Source organism: Martes martes, assembly GCF_963455335.1.
Source record: "Martes martes genome assembly, chromosome: 1".
Lineage (NCBI taxonomy): Eukaryota > Metazoa > Chordata > Mammalia > Carnivora > Mustelidae > Martes > Martes martes.
The window spans coordinates 209,631,822-209,653,887 of NC_137888.1; the positions used below are offsets into that span (position 1 = coordinate 209,631,822).

At 56.2% G+C, this 22,066-nt stretch overlaps 1 protein-coding gene across 9 annotated transcripts in view; it reads right to left on the reverse strand.

Moving 5' to 3' along the window:
• Positions 1 to 22,066, reverse strand: part of DNM2 (dynamin 2) — an 85,331-nt gene that overhangs the window by 32,182 nt on the left and 31,083 nt on the right. For all 9 annotated transcript variants that reach the window (XM_080815977.1, XM_080815976.1, XM_080815975.1 and 6 more), the window contains exons 3-6: positions 11,786 to 11,935; positions 10,445 to 10,648; positions 6,874 to 6,972; positions 2,439 to 2,599 (exon numbers count right to left, since the gene is read on the reverse strand). In XM_080815977.1, the coding sequence (XP_080672103.1) occupies positions 2,439 to 2,599; positions 6,874 to 6,972; positions 10,445 to 10,648; positions 11,786 to 11,935 (614 nt within the window). The remainder of the gene's footprint in view (positions 1 to 2,438; positions 2,600 to 6,873; positions 6,973 to 10,444; positions 10,649 to 11,785; positions 11,936 to 22,066) is intronic.

The window sequence follows — 22,066 nt, forward strand, 5'->3', positions numbered from 1 at the left end:
ACTGAAGGACTGGCTAGTGGGTGACGGTCCGCGTGGGCCACGGAGCAACAGGCAGATGGAGAGTCGCGGGGCCGGGCCCTATAAACCAAGATGCAAACAGCTCCCCGGCGAAAGGAACATACAGAGCATTTGCTCCCTTCTGCGAAAGAGGGAGAAAGTAAGAACATATTTTTAGTTGCCTGAACAGAGGGAAGGAAGCTCCACAGGAAACAAATGCGGAAGAAAGGCCGGAGTGGGGCAGGCGGGTGGGAAGGGGGCCTCTCACTGTGCCTTCTCCTCTCCTCATCTGCTTCAGAATCGTGTGGATTTTTTTTTTAAAGATTTTATTTATTGGGGCGCCTGGGTGGCTCAGTGGGTTAAGGCCTCTGCCTTCAGGTCAGGTCATGGTCTCAGGGTCTTGGGATCGAGCCCCATATCGGGCTCTCTGCTCAGCGGGGAGCCTGCTTCCCCCCCCTTCTCTCTCTGCCTGCCTCTCTGCTTCCCTGTGATCTCTCTCTGTCAAAATAATAAATAAAATTTTAAAAAAATATTTAATTTATTTATTTGACAGAGAGAGAGATCACAAGGAGGCAGAGAAGCAAGCAGAAGGTGATGGGAAGAGGCAGGGAACAGAACAAAAGCCATAAAAGCAGCTATTGCCCTACAAGTGAAAAGCACTCGCTGCCTGCTGTCCTACAAGAGACAGGAATGTACTAGCATCCATCAAGCTAGGAAGGAGGTGTGAGGGAGCCTCACGCTCCAGCTCACCACACTGTGCTTATGAATCTGACGGCTCTGCTGAGGGCCTCCGTGGCCGGGGCCCTGCCCCAGCGGCTGCCCCAGACCCCTCCGTGGGAGCTGCAGGCCTTTGGGGGGGTGCACTGAGGCTACATGCTCTACTGACTGCCCCCCCCCCCGCCCCCGTGTCCGACAGCATCCTAGAGCACGAGAGCAGCCCCAGCGGCTCATGGAGAAGTGTGAGCAGCGGGGGGGCGGGGGGGGCAGGCACAGCTCCAGGAAGTGCCATGAGGCACAGCCAGGCCCCCGGGAGGCCAGCCAGGCCCCGCCTGTGCGCCAGCCCTCAGAGGAGGCCCCCGCCACCTGCAGGGTAGTTTTACTTCCCTTCCTCTCCCTCTGCCCCTCCACCCAGGCCACCCGCTTCCTCCCACTGGACACATCCCGTCCCTCCCCTCAGCTGCCCTGTCCGCCTTCCTGCTCTGCACCGGCTCTTCCCGGCCCCCATCGCTCCCTCACCGTTGATTGTGCCTTGACCTGGGGACTTGCTCCAAGTCTGCGTCTCTGCACTAGAAATATGCCTTCCCTGAGGACACGGTCCCGCTCTGGCATTGCTGCTGTGCCCCCGCGGCCTGGCCACGGGGACGGCCCTCACTGTGGCTCCGAGTCCCTCCCCGCTTCCGGGAAGCTGCCATCAACTATCCAGAGGGCACATCTCACAACCCTGGATAGACAAACCAGGCCCGACCCGAAGGACAGGCCTAGCCTGGTACAGCGTGCCTGCACCATCCCCCATCAGGGACTGTCCTCTCCAGAGAGAGCCACACGCGAGCGGTCCGATGATAGTCACGTTAACGGCCATGCGTGCACCAGGAAGATGACAAACCATCTCGGCCACGCTCCAAAGAGAGGCTGGCCGGACAGCTTGCAGCCCATGTGTTCAGAGACGACGACGCAGCCACGACAAAGAACGAGGAAGGGCGCTTCTCGGCCCGGGCAGCGCTCCAGGAGATAACGCTGAGCAGAAAAACCCAAAAGTGGGGCAGGATGGGGGCGGTGGGGAGGCATCCACAACTACGTCATCCTTTATGGTAAGAAAGGGAGAACTATGATTCTCAGAAGACCTTTTGGCGTCTATGGACAGAGAGAAACGCAGGCAGGGTTGACAGCGGGCCCTGTGGGTGAGAGGGACGGGGCAGATGGGGGCACCTCACGGCACGCTCACTGTTTCCGAACCCTGAGAATCCATTCCCTGTACAGGAAGAGCGGGAGGAACACAACGCTACAGCGGGGCAGCGCATGTACGGGGCACGGACACCACAGCCCCAGGGGGCCAGCTGATGCCTGGGGGACGGGGGCTCGGACAGGCTGGGCCACCCCATCAGAGGTGGGGCTGGGCTTCGGACCCGCGGAACTCAGGCCCACAGTCCTCCCGCTGAGGTCCTGTCCAGCGCTCCCAGCCACCCTGCCTTGGTGCAGGCCAGGCTGCTGTCACCCGGGTCACACATGCCAACTTCTGGGTACGGTGATTAGATAATTCCAAATATTTAATTATAGTGAAAATAAAAGCAACAGCAGCAGCGGTGGTGAGAATAGCGCTGTTAGTGACTCACGGAACACCCACCCCTCGCCAGGCCCCGAATCGAATGTGGTTGGAACCCGTGTTGCCGCAGACCAAGGCCAGCAGCGTGGCAGACTGCCGCAGCACGAAACCCTGGTCATACCTGATTCAGGGTCTTCTGCAGGTGCGGGGTGCCCATGCGGTCAGCCATGTGCCGGTAGGCCGGGTGGGAGAGGAAGAACTTCCTCTCGGCCGCCAGCGCCGCGCGGATGTCCTTCTTGCCCTCGATGTCCTTTTGGCTGCGGTTCACCACACCGATGTAGCCTGCGGGGAGAGCAGGTCAGGGCAGGGGCAGTGCCAGGCGGGCCAAGGGGCCTGGATGCCCACCGTGGACCGGGCATGGCGCTGGGCCCGGTGCAGGCAGACACGGGCGCTGTCCCACAGGTCACTCACAGACGAGGCCCCCGGCCAGACCCGTTCCTCAGAAACGCGGAGAACATGAACACACAGAGTGGTCCTGAAAAGCAACAGAAGTGTCTGGAAGAAGGAGGGGTGACGCCCAACCCCGTGTGAGGCGGGAAGAAAGGAAGGCTCTGGAGGAGACGAAACCCCCAAACTGAGCTTTAGAGACAAGAAAGAAAACCACCTCAAAAAAGAAGGGCGAGACGAACCAGCTCATCTTGCGAGGTATTAAAACCTGTTCCACAGCTGTTACGTTTGTCGAGTTTGGATATATCGGGCTCGGATGTCCAGAGAAATGAATGGAACAGAACGGAAAAAAGTCCAAAACCACACATGATGGCAGGTGGGAACGGATGGCTAATGCTTCGGAGCCAACAGGACGGAAGCTTTTTAGAGATGATTGCATGTGGGTTAAAATGTTCTGAATCAGATACAAGAAAATGGTAGCCGTGACTGACTACAAGAGAAATGGGACTTGCGGGCGAGGACGGCTCCTTTCTCCTTCACTGACAGGCCTTCTGAACCATTCTGGAATTTCTTTAATCATAGAAAGCAGGATTTAAGATAAAAATGCTAATGTGAAGAAAAGATCTGCCCTCTTAGGACAGGAAGCACCTGGAAAAGTAGAGAACCGGAATGTGTTCAAAAAGCCAGAATGGGGGTGTCTGGGTGGCTCAGTCGGCTGAGTGTCTGACTCTTGATCTCAGCTCGGGTCTTGATCTCAGGGTCGTGGGTTCAAGCCCCATGTTGGGCTCTGCACTGGGCATGGAGCCTACTTAAAAAAAAAAAAAAAAAAAAAAGCCAGAGTAGTCCTGGGTTCCCGAGTATGGACACAGGGCACCAAACAGTACTGGTGTGTGTGTTGGGCAGGATGTCATGGGACATCAAGAACTCAGCGAAGAGCCTAACCCACAGCAGGTGCTCAGTAAACAGATGTGGTGACTGTTTTCATCCCGGCTAACCTAATGAAAGTTGGAGAGGTGGATTGGGGAGAGGCGGCCAAACGCCCACAGGGATGCGTGTACAGACATACCCTGCTCTCAGTGGGGGGTGCCCGAGGTTTCCCTTGGGGAGAGGGGAGTGGAACCTGCCTGCCATGTATCCCGACAAGTCTTGTGCAAGACTGGTTACCTTTCATCCTCTCCATCCTTGCCATTATGTCCATTTTACAGATGAGGGGACGTGACCAAGGTGAGGTCACAGAGAGGGGCCGCACGAGAACCAGAGGGGAACCCAGACCGGTGAGAAGCCCAACTCACTACCATCCACATAACAGTAAGCAGAGGGAACAGCAGGGAGCAGAGCCAGTGGTCTGGCCAGGATTCTGGTTCCTAAAAGCATAGGAGTTCTGAGTCTTTTGTAAGCCAAGAAGAAGGATGCAGCTGGTGAGATTCTAAAAGCCACAGGACGGGAGGAGAACACTGAGGGTGGGAGGCCTGAGGGCACAAGTCAGTAGCCAGCAGACAGATCGGGGAGAGGAAGGACTGACTTTCTTGGAAACAGACAGGAAGGCAGAGGAGGGCAGACGCAGACAACAGTGGGGCGGGGAGGAAGGAAGCCAAGGAGGTCTGTGTCATCCAGCCACCCAGCACCGAGGCGGAGCCCAGGTAGCATCCTTCAGGACTAAGATTTAGGCCCAATACATGTGGGAAGAGCACGGGGTTAGGATGGCTGGTGGAGGGGACAGGGACATGCGGGGTCCGCTTCCCTGTTTGGCACCAACCCTTCCTTCCTAAACCTCTGACACAGATGCACTCTTTAGATCCTGACCCTGGCGGCCACCTCTCCTTACTCAATGTCTCAGCACGGCAGCGGGGAAGGTGGAAACCAAGGTCCGAATGTTGTCCCCATGCCCATGACACACACGGAGGAGGGAATCCCTAGGGGCTAAAAAAAAGATCTAAATGGTGCTGGCAACACCAGCGCGCAGAGGGTGCCGACAGCTGACAGCAGATCGCCCAAAGGAAGGAAAGGGGCAGGAAAGGGAACCAATTAACAAAATGGCTTAAAAATTTTTTTTAAACTGGGGCGCCTGGGTGGCTCAGTGGGTTAACGCCTCTGCCTTCGGCTCCTGTCATGATCCCGGGGTCCTGGGATCGAGCCCTGCATCAGGCTCTCTGCTCAGCGTGGAGCCTGATTCCTCCTCTCACTCTGCCTGCCTCTCTGTCTACTTGTGATCTCTGTCAAATAAATAAATAAACTCTTAAAAAAAATTTTTTTTTATTAAAGCCTTGATGGACACTCAACACCACGCCACAGTGACAAACAGTAATAACCTAAGTGTCCAACAAATAGGGATTGAATAACGGCCAACAGATCCTCATACAAGGGATTCCACGGGACCTCTGGAAGTCACCTCGGAGAGTATTCGCCCGTCACGGGGAAACACTCTGCTGTTGTGCTAAGTGAAATGGAAAAGTAGGTCACCAAGTGGCAGGAGGCTGGAGGGCCGGCATTCCAAACCAGCTCTGTCACATCCTCGTCTTGTGAGCTGGGATCCAGCTTCTCTGCGCCTCGGTTTCTTCATCCATAAAATGGGGACAGAAGGAGAGGCACCACATCATCTGGATCTTCTTTAGTAGGACTCAATGAGCTCGCACACATCAAGACCGCAGAGCAGGGGCGCCTGGGTGGCTCAGTGGCTTAAACCTCTGCCTTCGGCTCAAGTCATGATCCCAGGGTCCTGGGATCGAGCCCCACATTGGGCTGCCTGCTCAGCAGGAAGCCTACTTCCTCCTTTCTCTCTGTCTGCCTCTCTGCCTACTTGTGATCTCTGTCAAATAAATAAATAAAATCTTTAAAAAAAGCATAAAAAAAGAAGACCATAGAGCAGTGCCTCGTATATCACAGATAACAAGTATCTGCTCTTCTGATTTTTTGAAAAGAAAAATATTTAGGCTACTCCTGTGAGAAGATCTAAACTTGATCCTAAACCTGAACTTCATCAGGTTCTCCGTCTAGATTTCATTGCCAATTTTTGAACCGGCCCAATCCCAAGTGTGGGACACAATCTGGTTTCTTCCACAAAAAAATGATGTGGGAGAAAAAAGGGGCTGGTGAGGGAGCTGTTGAGCCAGAAACAGGCATTTATGTGTAAAATGATAGGAAGCCAAGGATATGCTTTGCAATCCTCCAGGGAGCAAATAAGGGGAGGACATTCGGGTATTCGAGATTAGCTATGTACTGATAACCACTAAAGCTGGGTCTACGGGGCTCCTGGTACTTCTCTACTCTCAAGAATGTTTTTTAAATGTTCACAATAGAAAGTAGGCATGACCGTTAATAAAAATGAATCCTGGGGCGTCTGGGTGGCTCAGGTGTGAAGCAGCCCCCTCTTGACTTCGGCTCAGGTCATGATCTCAGGGACATGGGATCGAGCCTCACACTGGGCTCCTGCTCAGTGGGGAGTCTACTTGGGATTTTCTCTCTCTCTCTCTCTCCCTCTGCCCCTCCTTCTCACACACTTTCTCTCTCTCTCACTAAAATAAGTAAGTAAAATCTTGGGAAAAAAAAAAAAAAAGAAAGAAAGAAAGAAATTATGAATCCCGGGGCACGTGAGTGGTACCGTCAGTTAAGCATCCAACTCTGGCTTCAGCTCAGGTCGCCATCTCAGGGTCATGCGATCCAGCTGCGTGTTGGGCTCCAACCTCAAAGCAGAGTCTGCTCTGCTCCCTCTGCCCACCACCCCTCCTCTTACAAATAAATAAATAAATTGAAACAAAGAAAGGAAGGGAGCGAGGGAAGAAGGAAGGAAAGAAGCAGGGAAGGAAGGAAGGAACCAATCAATTAATTAATTATGCATCCTGGGGAACGTTTTGGGAGGAGAGCCCCGAAGTATAAACTGGTCGGAGACGCTGCGCTGGGGATGACTGTGGTGTCCTTTCTCTGTAGGCCTGTTTACGTCCCTGAAGCGAGCAGGTGTTAACTGTGTAACTGGGAAGTCAATGTGTACAAATCAGAAGAAAAAGATGCATAGGAAACATTAGTTACTCCCGGCACTCCACAGCAGTGGGTGTTTATGTGTGCACACTTCCTGGCATTGGTCCAGGTTTCGGTAATGATAAGGACAAAAATATTATCATCTGAACCTCCTCCCTGCCACTGCACCCCGCCCCCGGCTCCCCACCCAAGCGCACCTCTTCTCAAGGGGAGCAGCTTGTTCTCCAGGACGTCCCTGGCGTCAGTGCCTTCGTCCATCAGGTCGAGCTTTGTGATAACGCCAATGGTCCGCAGGCCTGAAAGAGCCCAGAGGTCAGAGGATGCCATGAGGGAGGAGCCTGGGCTGGCAGCCTTGCGGGGGGTGGTTCCCACTTCCAGGTGTGGGACCTGGGACAAGCCATAACATCACCTGCCTGGACCCCAGTTTCCCTCATGTCAAGTGAAGACAACAGCCACACCAGTCTCAGAGGGCTGTCCATGAAGACACACTGGCTTGTGACAGACGCGCCATCAGTAAATACTGGCCACCATCATTGTCATTCCTGTGACCTGCTGACAGTGTCTCGCTGCCACAGTGTCAGGGGGAGACCTCGTGGAAACTCAAAATCCCGACTCAGTCTCCATGCGGCGCTGAGTTAGCTGCAGAGTCCCAACATCATACACAAACCCATGGCGACTGTTTCTAGGGTTACCTTGCATCTGAATGGCCAAAATTCCACTGTGGAAACCACCTCATCAGATTCCTCCTATCCCCAGGTCAACTCACGAATCAAGGGAAACCCTCTAAGCAAAGCTGCTCGCGTACAGATCAGTGGCCCCCGGCAGGCCTACGGATCCCCTCTGCGATGGCGCCCATGGATGTGTGGGTGTGTGCGTACGTGTGAACCACATGAAGCCCAGGGAGATCCTCAGAGGATGCGAAGGGGGGCTTTGAGGGGCTGACAGTTGTGCTCTCCCTGGCACCCCTGCCTGTTCACACTCAGCCACGAGCCTGTGAGCTGCCATCACCTTTCTGGAGGGCAGAGGGGCCACAGCTGTGAACACCCACAAAGCCTGTGCCAGGTAGGGAGGGGAGAAGCAGAGTTAGGGAGGATATGGGACCGCAGAGGGGGTCTGGGGGCCTGGACTCTATTGGAAATGCTGGATTTCACTGGAGTGTTTGTAAGGGCTTACCTGAGCAGAGGGACCCACCTTGTTGTAGTGAACTTAGATTGACCCTGCCCCTCCCAGAGGAACTTCCTTGCAAGGCCTGGATACAAGGGCGGGCCAGGCCAGGTGAGGACATCCAATCAATGGGGCATGCGTATATCCACTAGGGTAAATTGAAATTCAATTGGCTGCCCGTGTGTAACCTAGCCGTTTTTTTTTTTTATGTGTGGCAGATCTAGCATGACTGCAGTTTTCTCTGTGTATTGCAATCTCATTGGCTACCTGTGTATAGCCCGGCTAAAAGTGCCTCTATAAAAGCTGGGTTGTGAGGCTAGTAGGGGGTCTCGCCGGAGCAGTAAGAGCTGTCAGCAGGAAGAGTCGTCGGAGAGCGGCCACGTCCAGAGCAGCCTCCCCTTCGGGGGAGTGGCCTTGCCAGAGAAGCCTCCCCTCTGGGGAGTGGCCTTGCCAGAGCAGCCTCGTCCAGAGTGGCCTTGTCTGGGGAGCGGCCTCATCGGGGAAGCAGCCTCATCTGGAGCAGTCTCGTCTGGAGCGGCCTCGCCGGGAGCAGCGTCATGGGGAGCAGAGTCTGCGTCATCGGGGCTGTCATCCTCGTAGTCATCATTGCCTCTTCATCGTCGGGAGCAGCCTCGTCCAGGGAGCGGCCTCGTCCGGAGTGGCCTCGTCTGGAGAGCGGCCTCGTCCAGAGTGGCCTCGTCTGGGGAGCGGCCTCATCAGGGAAGCGGCCTTGTCAGGGAGCAGCCTCGTCCAGAGCGGCTTTGTCCGGAGCGGCCCTGTCGAGGTCATCGTCGTCATCTCTTCGTAAGAGACAGCCCTTACCAGTCGGTTCGATTTTCCATGCTTGGCGCGAAATAAAGCTTTGCTTGACTTTCGCTTTGCATCAGTCTCGTTCCTTTGATCACGGACCCTAACAGTGTTATTTACAAAAGACCAGAAGCAATCCACATGTTCAAGAACAAAGAAGAGTCGACAATGGGCAGCTTGGTGGGTGCTGTGTACACGCATCCCACTGGTAACAAGGAAACGCGCAACCACAGCTCAGAAAAATAAGGGAAGGTCACTGCATTTTTTTAAAATGTGAGTTTACGCGGGAGAACAAACTATGCAAGACTATTTACGAGGCATGGCAAGTGAGACCTCCTGGGAGAAGGAAAGCGGTCACTTTCTTAGGTTCTGTGTTTTACAACAGTGACATTTTGGGGGTAATAACTACGAACACTTCCAGAGACAGAAGAAGAACTAACATCAAGCTCACAAGTGTAACTGAACCCACGCCCATTTCCTCAGCACCCGATCAAGCCTCTGTGGCATCTCTGTCACAATAAGGCTCTATCCCATGGGACTGGATGGGGTGGGGGGCCCCACAGGGAGGCTGGGGGGGGGGCATTGGGTAGGGGTAGCCTCTCTTAGGAGACCATGCCTGGGGTGACCCTGGGGACACAGCATCCCCTTCGCAGGACAAAGATACTCAGAACATAGTCCTCAACTCTGAAAAGCTCGCAGTCCACAGTGCGAAAGGGCCATCAGTTCCTACCCCTCCCTGAGCCGTCCTTGGGCCAGACCGGAACTGGAAGCCAGGGACCAAAGTGCCAGAGCCGGTCTTTCCCCATCTCCTCCCTGGTCCCTGACTCCCTCCAAACCACTATGGAATCAGGCAGAGGGCATTTCACAAACCGTATTTCAGTGCGTGTCCCCCTCCACAACCGCCAACACATGCAGGACCCACCCAGGTCCCTACAGCAGCCACCAAGGCCCCTGGGACGGTCCCACCCCCCACGTCGCCTCCTCTGCCCCAGTCACAATGACCTCCTTGCCATCTCCTGGGCACCCCAGGCTCAAATCAAGCCCAGCCGATTTCGCATCACTGGCCATTTCCCTGGATTTTGCCTCTTTTCATCATTCGCCATTCTGGTCTTGCCTGAAACCTCACATCTTCAGAGACCTCTGACCCCACCTCCTCCTACCCCAGCCATTCTCTCAAAGGGTTAGATTTTCCTCCAGTGCTTGCTTCTGGCTGAAACTGCCCCACCTGCTTATTTTCTTATGGTTTTCTGTCTCCCTCCCTGGATCATCAACTCACCATGGCAGGGGCCCCTTGTCAACTTTGTCCCCTACAGGGTCCCCAAGACCAAAACAGAGCCTGGCATATAGCAGGTACTTAACTGACATGTACTTAATCAATGGCCCAAGGAAAAGTTTGACCCGGAATGCCCCGAGCCAGAGACGCCACAGTCCGCACTGATCCCTATCGCCCCGTCGGACTTCATTAACTCATCTTCCTTTTACCTTCTCTGCCTGGCCCCTGAGCATTAAAGGGACCTCTCCAGTCCTCTGAGGAGCTCTACAGGCTAGGATTACTGTTGCCATTTTGACAGAAGGGGACCAAGCCAAGGAGAAATGCCCAGCTGCCACGCAACAGCCTCTCGGGCAGTCCGTCGGCCCTGCTGGTCCCCAAAGGAGAGGCTGTATCCCAGGAGGGCCTTTTCCTAGGGGTCATAGGCCAAAGGCAACACGACTGACCTAGAATCAAGGATGCTGGGCAAGCTGCCAGGCTCCCAGGCCCTCGGAAGGGGAACGCCTACTGTGGGGCTCAGTGGTTACCTTGTGGGTCGACCTCCTTGGCCAGCTTGAGGGCGTCCGAGTTGGCCAGGTCCATGTTGGCGGGGGTGACAGCAAGGATGAGGCTGCTTTCCCGGCTGATGAACTGCAGGATCATGTCCTTGATCTGGTACTCGATATCTGGGGGCTGGTCTCCCACGGGCACCTTGGTGATACCCGGGAGGTCGATGAGGGTCAGGTTCAACACTGAGAGGAAACCAGAGGGAAAGGTCATCAGAGACAGAGGAGGGGAGGCAGGCAAGGGCCCACGGCCCCACAGCTACCCAGACTGCTTCCATAAGTGCTGGGGGATCAGGCCGCAGGAATCCTCCAGCCCTCCAACCAGATCACACCTTTCGATCCAGTAGCTCCTCTTCAAGACCCCCTCCTACAGGCAGCCTCCCTCTAGTGCAGCTATACAGTTCTAAATTGGGACATCTGCACTGGCAGCCTGGAATTGCTCTCAGTGGCTAAATAAATTTTGGCCCATCAATGCAGCCATGACCAAAGGCTGCTGTTTGCCAGTGTTTACCATGAAAAACAAAAAGATGATACTCTGATAAGAGACACACTGAGATGTAATCCCACCAAGAAGAGGCATTTTATATTATGCTACAATCTGAGTAAAAGTGGTGAAACACACATGCATGAAATACACAAACATGTTTGTAACTACTGACTCAGCCATTAGAATACAAAATACGTTCGTAATATTGAAGGCTCCAGGGTAGGATTTGCTCGATACCGTTTCATAATTTTTAAATTTCTGTGCCGTGTAGAGGCATCATTTATTCAGAAATAGGTCGACTTAAAAACTCACTGCCAAGAACTCACACTGAGGAGTTCCCAGTCTGCTGGAATATTCTCCGAATGCCATCTGAGTTAGCAATCTATGCCCCGGGGCCACAAGTTGTACTTGGTGGCAAGCTGCTCTAGGTCACTGATGGGAGCTTTAAAATCAGAACATTTTGCAGAGAAGACTGGCTTTCTGGCTCCTCTGCAAGGCCTGGAAGACCTTGGGCCGGTGTCCTTATGTGGCCGCCAGGACCTGGGAGCCACACAGCGGCCACCCCTTTCCACAGGGGCGTACAGCTGTGAAGTGCCCCAGGCCCCACCATGCCTGATAGTCGTCCCAGCATGCTGTGTTTCCTGAGAGCTGAGACTGATACCTCAGCACCATGTTCCTATCAAAAAATGGGAAGCCCGAGATCGAGAGGGCTGTGTGCATGTAAAGAATGGAAGGGGTCCTATTTCTTGTGAGAGCACAGCTGACCCCACCCACAAGTGGCACAGTCGGCTCCCCTCCACCGCAACACCCAAAGGGCCTGTGCCGGTGCTGCCTACCGTGGGGCGAGTAGACCCGTAGGTTGATGGGCACTGGGGAGATGCCTTTGTTGGTCCCCGTGACCCTGTCGGTCTCCGCTTCGATCTCCTGCCGGACTTCATCAAAGTCTGTAAACTTTTTGGACTTACAGTGCAAAAATTCAGCATATTCTGAAAAAGGAAGAAAGATGCTCGAAATGAGAAAGAGAAGCAGTCTCACTCGCGGGCAGGGAGCTGATGGCCTTCTGGGACAGGTGCCTTGTCAAACAGAGAAAGCGAAGAGTCAGTCTCAGTGGCTCCAGGAATTTGGGGAGCAACAGATTCATTCTCAGAGAAAAAGATCTGCAGGCGCGCCCCGTCAGCCGAGCCTCCTCCCAGACCTCAGGGAATTCCTCAAGGAACAAAAACCACCAGAGACCGTGTCCCCAGGGAGGGAACGGATACTCTCGTGAAGTATTTTGTGAAACGACACGTCAGGACGCACTATGAGAAAAACAAAACAAAAAAACCAACAGGTGGGTGTAACCAGCAGTTGTCACTTTCGGACAAGCAGGACAGAAGGGGAAATACGGGCACGTGTCACCGGACAGCAGGTGGGGTACATGTGAGGAAGCTGCCTCCTTGGTGTTCTCCGTGAGACCGAGTCCGGAATCGTGAGGCGGAAACTCCCTCGCTGTGGGCCAAAGGAGACGCAGGCCGCCGTCCCAGTGGGATCCTGGGCTGCCAGCACTGTCCAGCTCGCCAAGATGCCAGACGCATGTCCCTGGGACCCATCTGTCCCTCCTCCCTGAGAACCTGCACAGTGTGGGGAACAGGGAGCCACCAAAGCCCGTAGCACTGTCTCTCTTCCCCTCCTCGCCGTTGGCAGGCCCCCAACCTAGACATGAGCCCCTCAGGAGAACAGCTTCTGGGCAGGGCCTCAAATGGACAGAGGAGGCCTCTCCATGCCTTCTGAGCCGAGTGACTGACAACTAGTGCTGGGCCCCTCAGCTCTGGGATAGAGCAAGAACAGAACATGTTCGTCCTCAGATGTAGGGACGGAGCCTACTGATGCTCGCTGTATAATTCTTCAACTTTCCCGTATGTTCCCATTTTTGTGGTCAATGTTGGGGAGGGGGGACCCCGTAGGCTCAGAGACCACAGCTCTGCGGTGATGATTAAAAAAAAAAAAAAAAAAAGACGGAAGTCAGACATGCTGGCAAACAGCCCAAAGGACCAGACCACTACAGAGAGGCTGCATCCTCTCTAAGAGGAAAGAACGAGAAATCGCCTCGATGTCCACCAGGAGGAGACCTGGCTACACAAATCCCAGCACAGACATGCCATCAGCTGCCTCAAGAGGGGACGGACATGGAGCCTGACAGAGGAGGCCCGGCAAGAATGGAATGCCAAGAGGCTTGCCACCCCATCACCGTGACCTAACCAACTGCAGCCCAGGTTCAGCCCCTGCGGGCTCCGCCGAGCCCTGTGCGTGCGCCCTCAGGGGCAAGCACTGGGGCAGCAGGCGTCTGTGCCGTGCAGGAGGAACCTGAGGCCCACAGAAGGGAAGCGACTTGGCCCAAGCTCAGTGGCGGAGCCGGGATTCCAACTTCAGCTCATCTGTCTCCAGGTAGTGGCTCTCAGGTCAGGTGGCCTTTGTGAGCTCCGCCCCGCCCCCCCCCCAAGGCTCTTAACCTCTCTGAACCTCTGCTTCAGGGACGGGGGGGGGGGGGGGGGGGGCTCCGTGGGCTCAGATCACGGAGAACCACCTCCACCGTGGGCACTGGCCACTTTGGGGACAGGGGCAACGAGGACACCGCCAGCATGGGCACCCCCACCCCACCCCCATCAGCTGACCCAGTTCCCAAGGACAGTCACGCTTGAGCCCTCCACAGGGACAAGAGGAAACGCTTGGCTGCTCTTCCGGCAGCAGCCTCCAAAAATGGAACAGTCCCCCAACCCCCCACAGCATACCTCAGTTCTCATCCGGCTCAGGGCCCTGGGCTCAGCACCCGCAAGAGACCATCCCCCTTCCAGGAGCACAGCCACAGGACGCAGGCCCTCCCACTTGTAGACTGGGCCCCGGAGGCCTGGTGCCTAGAAGGCCCGCTCCCACCCCTTCCTCCCCCAGGGCCTGCCTGCCCCCTGCCTCTCGCAGGGAGTCTTTCTAAACTCCAGGCCGCCTGACCCTCATCCTACACCTTGGGTCTCCTCCCCCCATCAGAGCCACGTCACCCTGGGATGGTGTTTATGGGACCACGACCTGCCGGCTGTGACCCGTGGAGTCCAGTGTGCGCTGGCCATCGCCCCTTCTGCTGACCCCTTCGTCTGCAGGAGGTGCAGACGGTGCCAGAAAGCCACGACTTCTCCCCTGGGAACGGGGGGGTGGGGTGGGGTGGGGGGCAGCACACCCTCTGTGCCTGAGAGGAAGGTTCAGGAGCCTGCCAGGCCCATCCCTCGCTCCCCACTTTACTGGGCTCCTTGTCACTTTGGAACCACATGCTAGATTTCAGGGTTGATACTAATCTTCAAAAGCTCCCACCAAAAAAAAAAAAAAAAAAAAAAAAGCTCCCACCAAGCCTGCCTTCTCTCCACAGCACTGACCCTCTTAAAGCCAGACCTCGGCCCTCCTTTCCTCAGAACGCTCCATAGCTCCCTACTCACCACCTCCCCAGAGCCCTACAACATTTCCTTCTCCCCAGCTTCTGACTTCAACTCATTCCCCTCCAGCCAGCCACTCGGGTCTTCTGCCCAGGACCTTTGCACTGGCTCTTCTGCCTCCAGGCTCTCTCCCTAACCTCCTTTAGGTTCAAGTGTCACCTTCTCCATGAGGCATGCTCTGGCCCCCACCCAAGATGGCGAACCTCTTGAGTCTCTCTTCCTTCCCTGCCTTGTGACTCCAATCACTGGTCGCCTTCTAACAACACTGACCTCCTCCTCCTGTGTTATTTTCTAGGTTCACCCTGCAGGGCAGGGATCGCAATCACTCTGTGTCCCTGGGCTCCCTCTGGGTGTTACTACTGACCTGCTCCATTATTGTACGTGTGATGGAACAGCTATCAGAAAGACAATGTGTCCCTGCCTTGTCTTCTCTAAGTGGGCCCAACACCAAGGCCACCAAGCTGAGCAGATGGGAGACTGGACAGGGACTGAGTCTGGCAAGGCCACCTGCTGTTTTTTCCTCCCCCTCTTCCCCCCCCCCCTTCCTTCCCAAGATCTTGACGCTAAAGGCCCAGTCCTGAACTGGGCTCCTGGTCTGGTCCAAGCGTGTCAAAGGAGGTGGTGCCACAGACACTCCAAAGAGACCCACACAGCAGAAGCCGGGGGCGGGGGGGACCTCCTGGAGAGATTAACCAGCCCGAGTCCAGCCCCAGCCCACCGCAGGCCGAGGGAGGCAGGCCAGGGCAGCGGTGGGCAGAGAGGCCGGGCCTGCATCCTCTCTCTGAGGTGGCGACTTCCCCCCACTGCCTGAGGATGCTCTGGGCCCAGGGGGTCTGGGGAAGGAGGGGAGTCCCTGCGGGCCAGGTCTGCCTCTGCGCCAGTCTCCCTGTGAAGAGAACAGAAACCTGAGAAATAGATGGGAGGGGCTTTGCCTGGGGCTCCACAGCCCTGTATGAGTTGGAATGCCCTGGAATGCTGATGATTTTTTTAATGATCCCCTGTCGCAAAGAATAAGTCAGAGGCCTGAACGCTGAGCTCAGAGCCTGTGATGCCTGGAGACTCCCTCTCAACTCCTTCCCAGCAGCCAAAGTGGAGGTGCCCGCAGCAGAGCTGCTCGGAGCTGTCCCCAGCCTGACTGCTGCATAACTGTCCCCTGCTGGTGCACAGAAAACAAGGCCAGACCCCCCCCTCAACCCTCGGTCCCAGAGCCCAGCGGTAGCACTGACAGCCCCAGCCCCACCCCCGATGCCAGCGTGCCCTCGGAGCCAGTCTCTTCCCCAGAAGGAAGGGCAGCCCTAGAGTTTCCAAGACACCCAGCCCCGGGGCCTGGAGCACAGCAGGAATGAAGCAAGAAGCCGGGCCCTTGTCCAGCACTCGTGCTGCTGACCCAGAGGCGCCAGCCACCCTCTCCCACCGCCAGACTTCCCACGCACATCCTGACTGCGGGGCAGAGAATGCACGCGCAGTTTTTTTCTAGAAAGACATTCTGCCCTCCTTCCAGGACTTGTTCCCTCATCTCCTTCAGGTCTCAGCCCTAAACAGCCCTCGGAGGGGAGGCCCACCCTCACCACCCTGGCCCCTCCCCCAGACTCTCCCCCCACCACACCCCTGTGCCCGGGTGTCCCTGCTAAGGCCGGAGCAGCAGGAGAACAGACCTCGTTTTGGTCACTGCCCTCTTGGGCGCCTGGTAGCTAGGAGGTGCTTAATAAAAATTACTGAGTGACCTATTAATTCAAAGTCATTAGGTATCGCAGCCTAAGACCACATTACCCTGAGTCCCAAGCAGGTCCCCACTGTGCTCTGGGCATCTTCCAGGCCCTTTGGGAAGGTGTCCTCAGAAGGGAGTCATGACAAGCACGTGCTGCCACCTTCGGGGTAATGGGCAACCCGGGGCACAATGAAATAGCCCCAAGATAGTGGCCGCAATTCCCTCAGGCCTGGCTTCCCAAGAAGTCCTTGCACCCTCCTGTTTCAAAGGAGCTGGAGGAGGCCCATAGGACATGGAAGGCACCCTCCCCACCCTACAGGCAGAGCCGGTGACAGACAGAGCTGAAGTTGGGCTGGAATGACTGGCCTGGGAAGGGTGAGTCATGCCCCACAACATCACGTGGGGAGGGGACAGGAAGGAGAGGGGCGGCATGCCTAGCTCGGTGCCTCAGTTCCCCTACAAGGAAATGGGACAACAGAGAACACAGCTGCGGGGCTGCTAGGAAAATCAAATTCCCCCCTGCCAGTGCCGGAATTCTACAAATAGCTTAGCTTCCAGTCCAGGAAATGCACAAGGCCCTGGGGTATCAGGACTCTTCTTTTTTTTTTTTTTTTACGATTTATTTATTTATGTGACAGAGTGAGAGCAAGGGCGAGAGAGGGAACACAAGCAGGGGGAGTGGCAGAGGGAAAGGGAGAAGCAGGCTTCCCGCTGAGCAGGGAGTCTGATACGAGGCTCAACCCCAGGACCCCGGGATCATGACCTGAGCAGAAGGCAGACATTCAATGACTGAGCCACCCAGGTACCCGCGCTTTTCTTGAGGGAGAGAGAGCGCGCACGCGCACTTGGGCCCAAGGGTGGGGCGCGAGGGGGGGTGGTAGCGGATGAAGGAGAGAAAGAATCCCAAGCGGACTCCGGCGGGAAGCCCAACTAGGGGATCGATCCCACGATCCTGAGATCACAATGAGCAGAAATCAAGAGTCAATCAAACACTTAAACCACCTGAGCCACCCAGGGGCGCCGGCATCTCGGGGCTCTGCATGGAAGAGCCCTGCCCGGGTCTTCATGGACATTTCCCATCCCTTCCGTGTTCTTAGTCCAGCGAGGAGTGGAACACCAAGCTGACTCCTGGCAGCAGGAGGTGGGGTCCGGCTTCCCCTAACTGGGCGATGACAGGCATGCTCACCTGCGGTGGGAAGACAGCCCTGGGGACTCAGACAGACTCAGGAGACCCTGAGTCTGATCAAACGGGTCCAAACAAGAGGAACTCTGCAGAGGCTTTAGCCAACAGAGAAGAGGCAAAGCATGTGGCACCCCCAAGCCTGCTTGGTTCTCAGGCTCCCTCTGATTCGGGACAAGTCACGCAGACCTCCCATTCTAGGACACACCGCCACTGGGAAGGTGTCCTATCGTGATTTATAGTAAGAAATACATATTTGTATTTCTTCCCTCCATTTTTGACACAAGAGCTCCTAAAATCCTTGGAAAGCCCTAAGTGATAAGAGCAATAAAGGGGTCTTAAGATTTCTAATAAGCCCCTTTCAACCACACATCAGTTTATGCTAATGAGGAGACTTCTGGAAAGCACTTAAGGATGGGAGCTGCTTGCCAGGGGGACCAATTTATGTGATTAGAGGAACTTTTAGCTCCTCCCTTCCCACCCCCACCTAGAGAGGGCTGGAGGTTGAAATCAATCGCCAGTAGCTAGTGATTTAATCAGTCATGCCTGTGTAATGAGGCCTTATAAAAATCCCAAAAGGTCGGGGCTCAGAAAGCTTCCCAGCTGGAGAGCACGAGTTGGTGCTGGGAGAGGGGCGCCCTTTCCCCACACCCTGCCCTATGCCCCTCTTCGCTCTGGCTGCTCCCGAGTTCTATCCTTTTTACGTTAACCACCCGTCTAGGAAGTGAACGGTTTCCCTAAGCTCTGTGAGCCGCTCCAGCAAATGCACTGAGCCTGAGGAGGGGGCCCTGGGAACCTCAGATCTGCAGCCAGGCAGTAAGGAGGTCAGGGGACATCCTGGACCCGCGGCAGGGGCAAAGGGCGACAGTCTAGTGGCCCTGAGCTCTTACCCTGGGGTGTCTGACACCATCTCCAGGTGGGCAGGCGGTGTCGGAATGGAGGTGACTGTGGGCCACGCAGTCCACGTCCACCGTGAACTGGAGAACTGCTTGGTAGCGTGGGAAAAAGACCACATACACCAGAGAACGTGACAGCCCCAGCCCCAGCCGGCATTCCGGCCAGCCCCCCGCCCGGCTCGCACCAGCTCCTGGCTCTGTTTCCTCATCAGGACACAAGGCCCTTGGCCTGAGTGCCTCAGAGTTTACCGGCTTTACAGAAAAGGCCCCGCCAGGGCCAGGCTCCCAGGGTAAGGTGCCCGAGAAAGAGCTGTTGATAATCCCGCCCGCCCTGCACGGGCAGAGAAGAGGCACGGCAGCAGCCCACAGGGGGTCAGGGTGCTGGGCACTGGAGAAGGCTGTGGACAAAGCACATCAGGATTCGGGGGGAAAGAAATCATTAAGAAAATGTAAGAACAGGAGGAGGTTACTAGGTACGTGGTGCTGAGGAACTCAGGCAGCACGGATGGGATGGGAGGTGGGGGCGCTGGAGCTCTCAGGAGAGGAGGGCGAGGAAGGTGGGCAGGGTGTTCCAGGGAGGGAGCACAGTGAGGGCAAAGGCCTGGAGGCGTGAATGATCGAGCTGACCTTGAAGACGAGCAAGGAGGGAAGATGGTGGCTGCAGCTAGGGACCAGGAGGAGGCGAGGTCCCAGAGGCCAGCAAGGCCCTGTTGGGGTCAGAAGGCTTTGAGAAGGAAGCTGGGAGCCAAGCCCTGCCATCCCCTTTCTGGAGCCTGAGAACACCAGCCAAGGTCAAGGGCTCGGCAGGCCACATTCCAGATAAGAACAGTCCCCACCACCCAGGGTTTACCAGGCCAAGGGGTGGTGCCTAGGGAGAAGCAGGGTTTACCCATGGACCATCAAACTTCCTGGTGGCTGTGGTTTTAGGTAGTATTTTATAAAGATTTTAAGTAATCTCTACACTCAGTGTGGGGCTCAAACTTACAACCCCAAGATCAAGCACTGCATGCTCTACTAAGCCAGCCAGGTGCCCCATGTGGTCTTAAGCAGATTAAAAGCAACAGCTCACTAAGAGCAGTCTGGACCAGAAGGCAGGCATCACTGGGTGTCACAGGCATCAAGAGGACAAAGGCCCCTGGCAGAGCCACATCGTGGGATGCCCAGACTGACCCCAAAGGAGGCGGCAGCCACACCAAAGCCAGGGCCACAAGGCAGGTACTGCTATCACCCCATTTTACAGATGAGGAAGCTGAGGCAGAGAGTGGGAAGCCACTTGCCCCAGGCCCCAGACACTAGGGGTAGTGTGTGCTCCAGAGTCCTGCTCTCCAGAGTCAGCTGGACAAAAGTCTACTCTCTAGAAGCGATGTAGCCCCACGTAGCCCCTAGAGGGCCCTCCACCAATCACCATGTCCCCCACTACACTTAGCCTCCTCCCTCTTATTAGTGGGATGTCCTGCCTCCCACCCAGCTGGGCACCTCTGCTGTTCATCACCCTGGACCCCCCACCTCTAGGTCACTCTAGACTACCCCTCACCCTCACAGCACTGCCCTGGGCCAGACCTCATCACCTCTTGCCTGGTTCGAGGCTACCCTCTCCCTGGCCTCTCTGCCTGTCCTCCTTCCACAGGGCAGCCAGTGGGCTGAGCCGGTCTTACCCCACCCATGTGCTCTTTGGGCTCTCATGTCTAATCCTTCACCAGACTTCCAGGCCATGTCACCTGCCTCCTGACGCTCCATCCCCCAGCCTCCCTTCACAGCTTCACACATGCTGTAGCCCCTGCCCAGAATGTTCTCCCTGGGCCCCTGGCCCAAAATCAATCTAACGGCCAATATACTCTCCCACACCCCCAGTCCTGCCGCCTCGCAGCCTGACCATGGCATCCCCTGTCTGCTGTCTCCCTGGCATCCAGCAGAGGTCCAGCTTGGAATGGTCACGCATCCGCTAGCAGCAACGAGACCGGAGATGCCACAGTCAGGTAGAGAAGGAAGAAGGAGTACGTGTGCTGGGGCACAGAAAGGGCCACTACCATATGGGACACCCGGGCCTCGCTTCCCACCTCCACCACCAGCCCAACAGGATGTGGCCACAATTCTATCTCCACGGCTGCCACCCTGTCCCCACCTGCCCCCAGGCACCCCTCCCACCTCTTCCAGTCCCCTGCCCTGGGCAGGCTCCTGTGTTGTCTCCCTCCAGCAGCCACAGGACCTGGACAAGTGACACATGGGCCTAAGGGTGCACCCCACCTAGTGGGTTTAGGGCTGGGCTCTCACGATGACCCTCCTGTGTGCTCTTGGGCAAGTGGCTTCATCTCTGGAAGCTCCGGTTCCCTCCTCTGCAAAGTGGGGATGATGGGAACGGAGACCCCAGTGTTAGTCCAGGTCAGCGAAAATGTGTCATCCACAGTGTAGCCAGCAAACGTGGCGACTAGCGGCCTGGTCACAATGGAGGATATGCAGAGTGGGTGTTCACCAAACTGTGCTTCAACTATGCTACCTACATGGAGACCATGAATTCAAGCCCAAATGACAGCACTAGGCTGATGTGCACCCTCAGAGTTCTGCCTTCAGTGCTCTTCGCATCTGCTACTCTCTGCTGGAAGGAGAGCTCCCCCTTCCCTGACACCCCAGCACACCTGTTAGCCTTGGCTCCAAAATCACTTCTTCGGAGAAGCCCCAGGATGCCCCACCCTCTAGGATAAAGTTAGTCACTCTCCCCTCTCCATACACACTCCAATCTGGTGGGGGCCAGGCCTGCCTGTCGCACCCCACTCTCCCGCTTCTGTCCCCTGGCACCAATGGGAATGCCAGGTGGGTAGGTGGCAGGTGGTGGCAGCAGCCTTGGCCCTGTCACTGCCGTGCCCTGGGCCTGGAGCAGCCTGTGGCATGCACTAAGTGCTCAGTGGACCACAGCTGGTGACGGCCACCAGGGAGATGATGGGGGAGCCGTCCTGCCATAACACAGCCTGCCACCTTCCAGTGCAGAAAGCCAGCAGACCTGTTCTCCCAGCAGGCCATCTGGTACAAGCCAGCAGAAAGCACAAAACCGCAGCCCCTGCCTCAGCAACGCACAGGGAGGACCTGGAGTGTGCCAGGCACCGTGCTGCGGGTTGGACGTATTGAATAACGTGGTCTTCATGGCAACCAACAAAGTCAGCGCTATTATTATCTTCACTGTCCAGACAGGAAACACATCGTGAGCAGCCGTCCCTCCCCAGGGGCCATGAGGCCAGTAAGCTGCAGAGTCACTATCTGAACCCAGGCAGTCTTAGCTCCCAGGGCCGACCCACCAGGGCAGAGGCTTTCCCCTGTGTGGCCCTGGGCCAGAAGCACGCCCATCAGCATCAGCTGGGAACTCATTAAAAATGCATTTGCTCAGCCCGCCCCGCCCCCCCCATCAACCTGCTGAATGGAAAGCGGAAACCCACTGGGCCAAGCCTTCTGTGACTCTCTGACGCACTGTCATCTGAAAGCCCCGGCTCTGCTACAGCCAGTCTTGGCCGAACTGATTGGACACTTACATCCACAGGGAGCAGCCCACTGACTCGCCTGTGGCCTATGACACGGCAGAGCTCACAAGGAAGAGGTGTGGGCCAATCGGCTAAGGCCTCTCACTGGAGCCACGCCCCCTCGCAGGTGGGCTGGGCGGAGTCAGAGGATGAAAATGAGTGCACGTGACTGGGGCACCACACAGGGGAGGGGCTGAGATCTGACTGGGTGACGCCCATCCTGCGCGGGTGCCCCGCGTAAAGGCAGGTGGCCTGGTTAAGCTTCAGTTTACCTTTAAAATGGGGGTGTGTCAGCTGCCTTCCCAGCACGGGTGTGTCTAACCGGGCCATGCAGTGAGCCTGGCGCCCTCTGAACGCCGACCGGACCAAGGC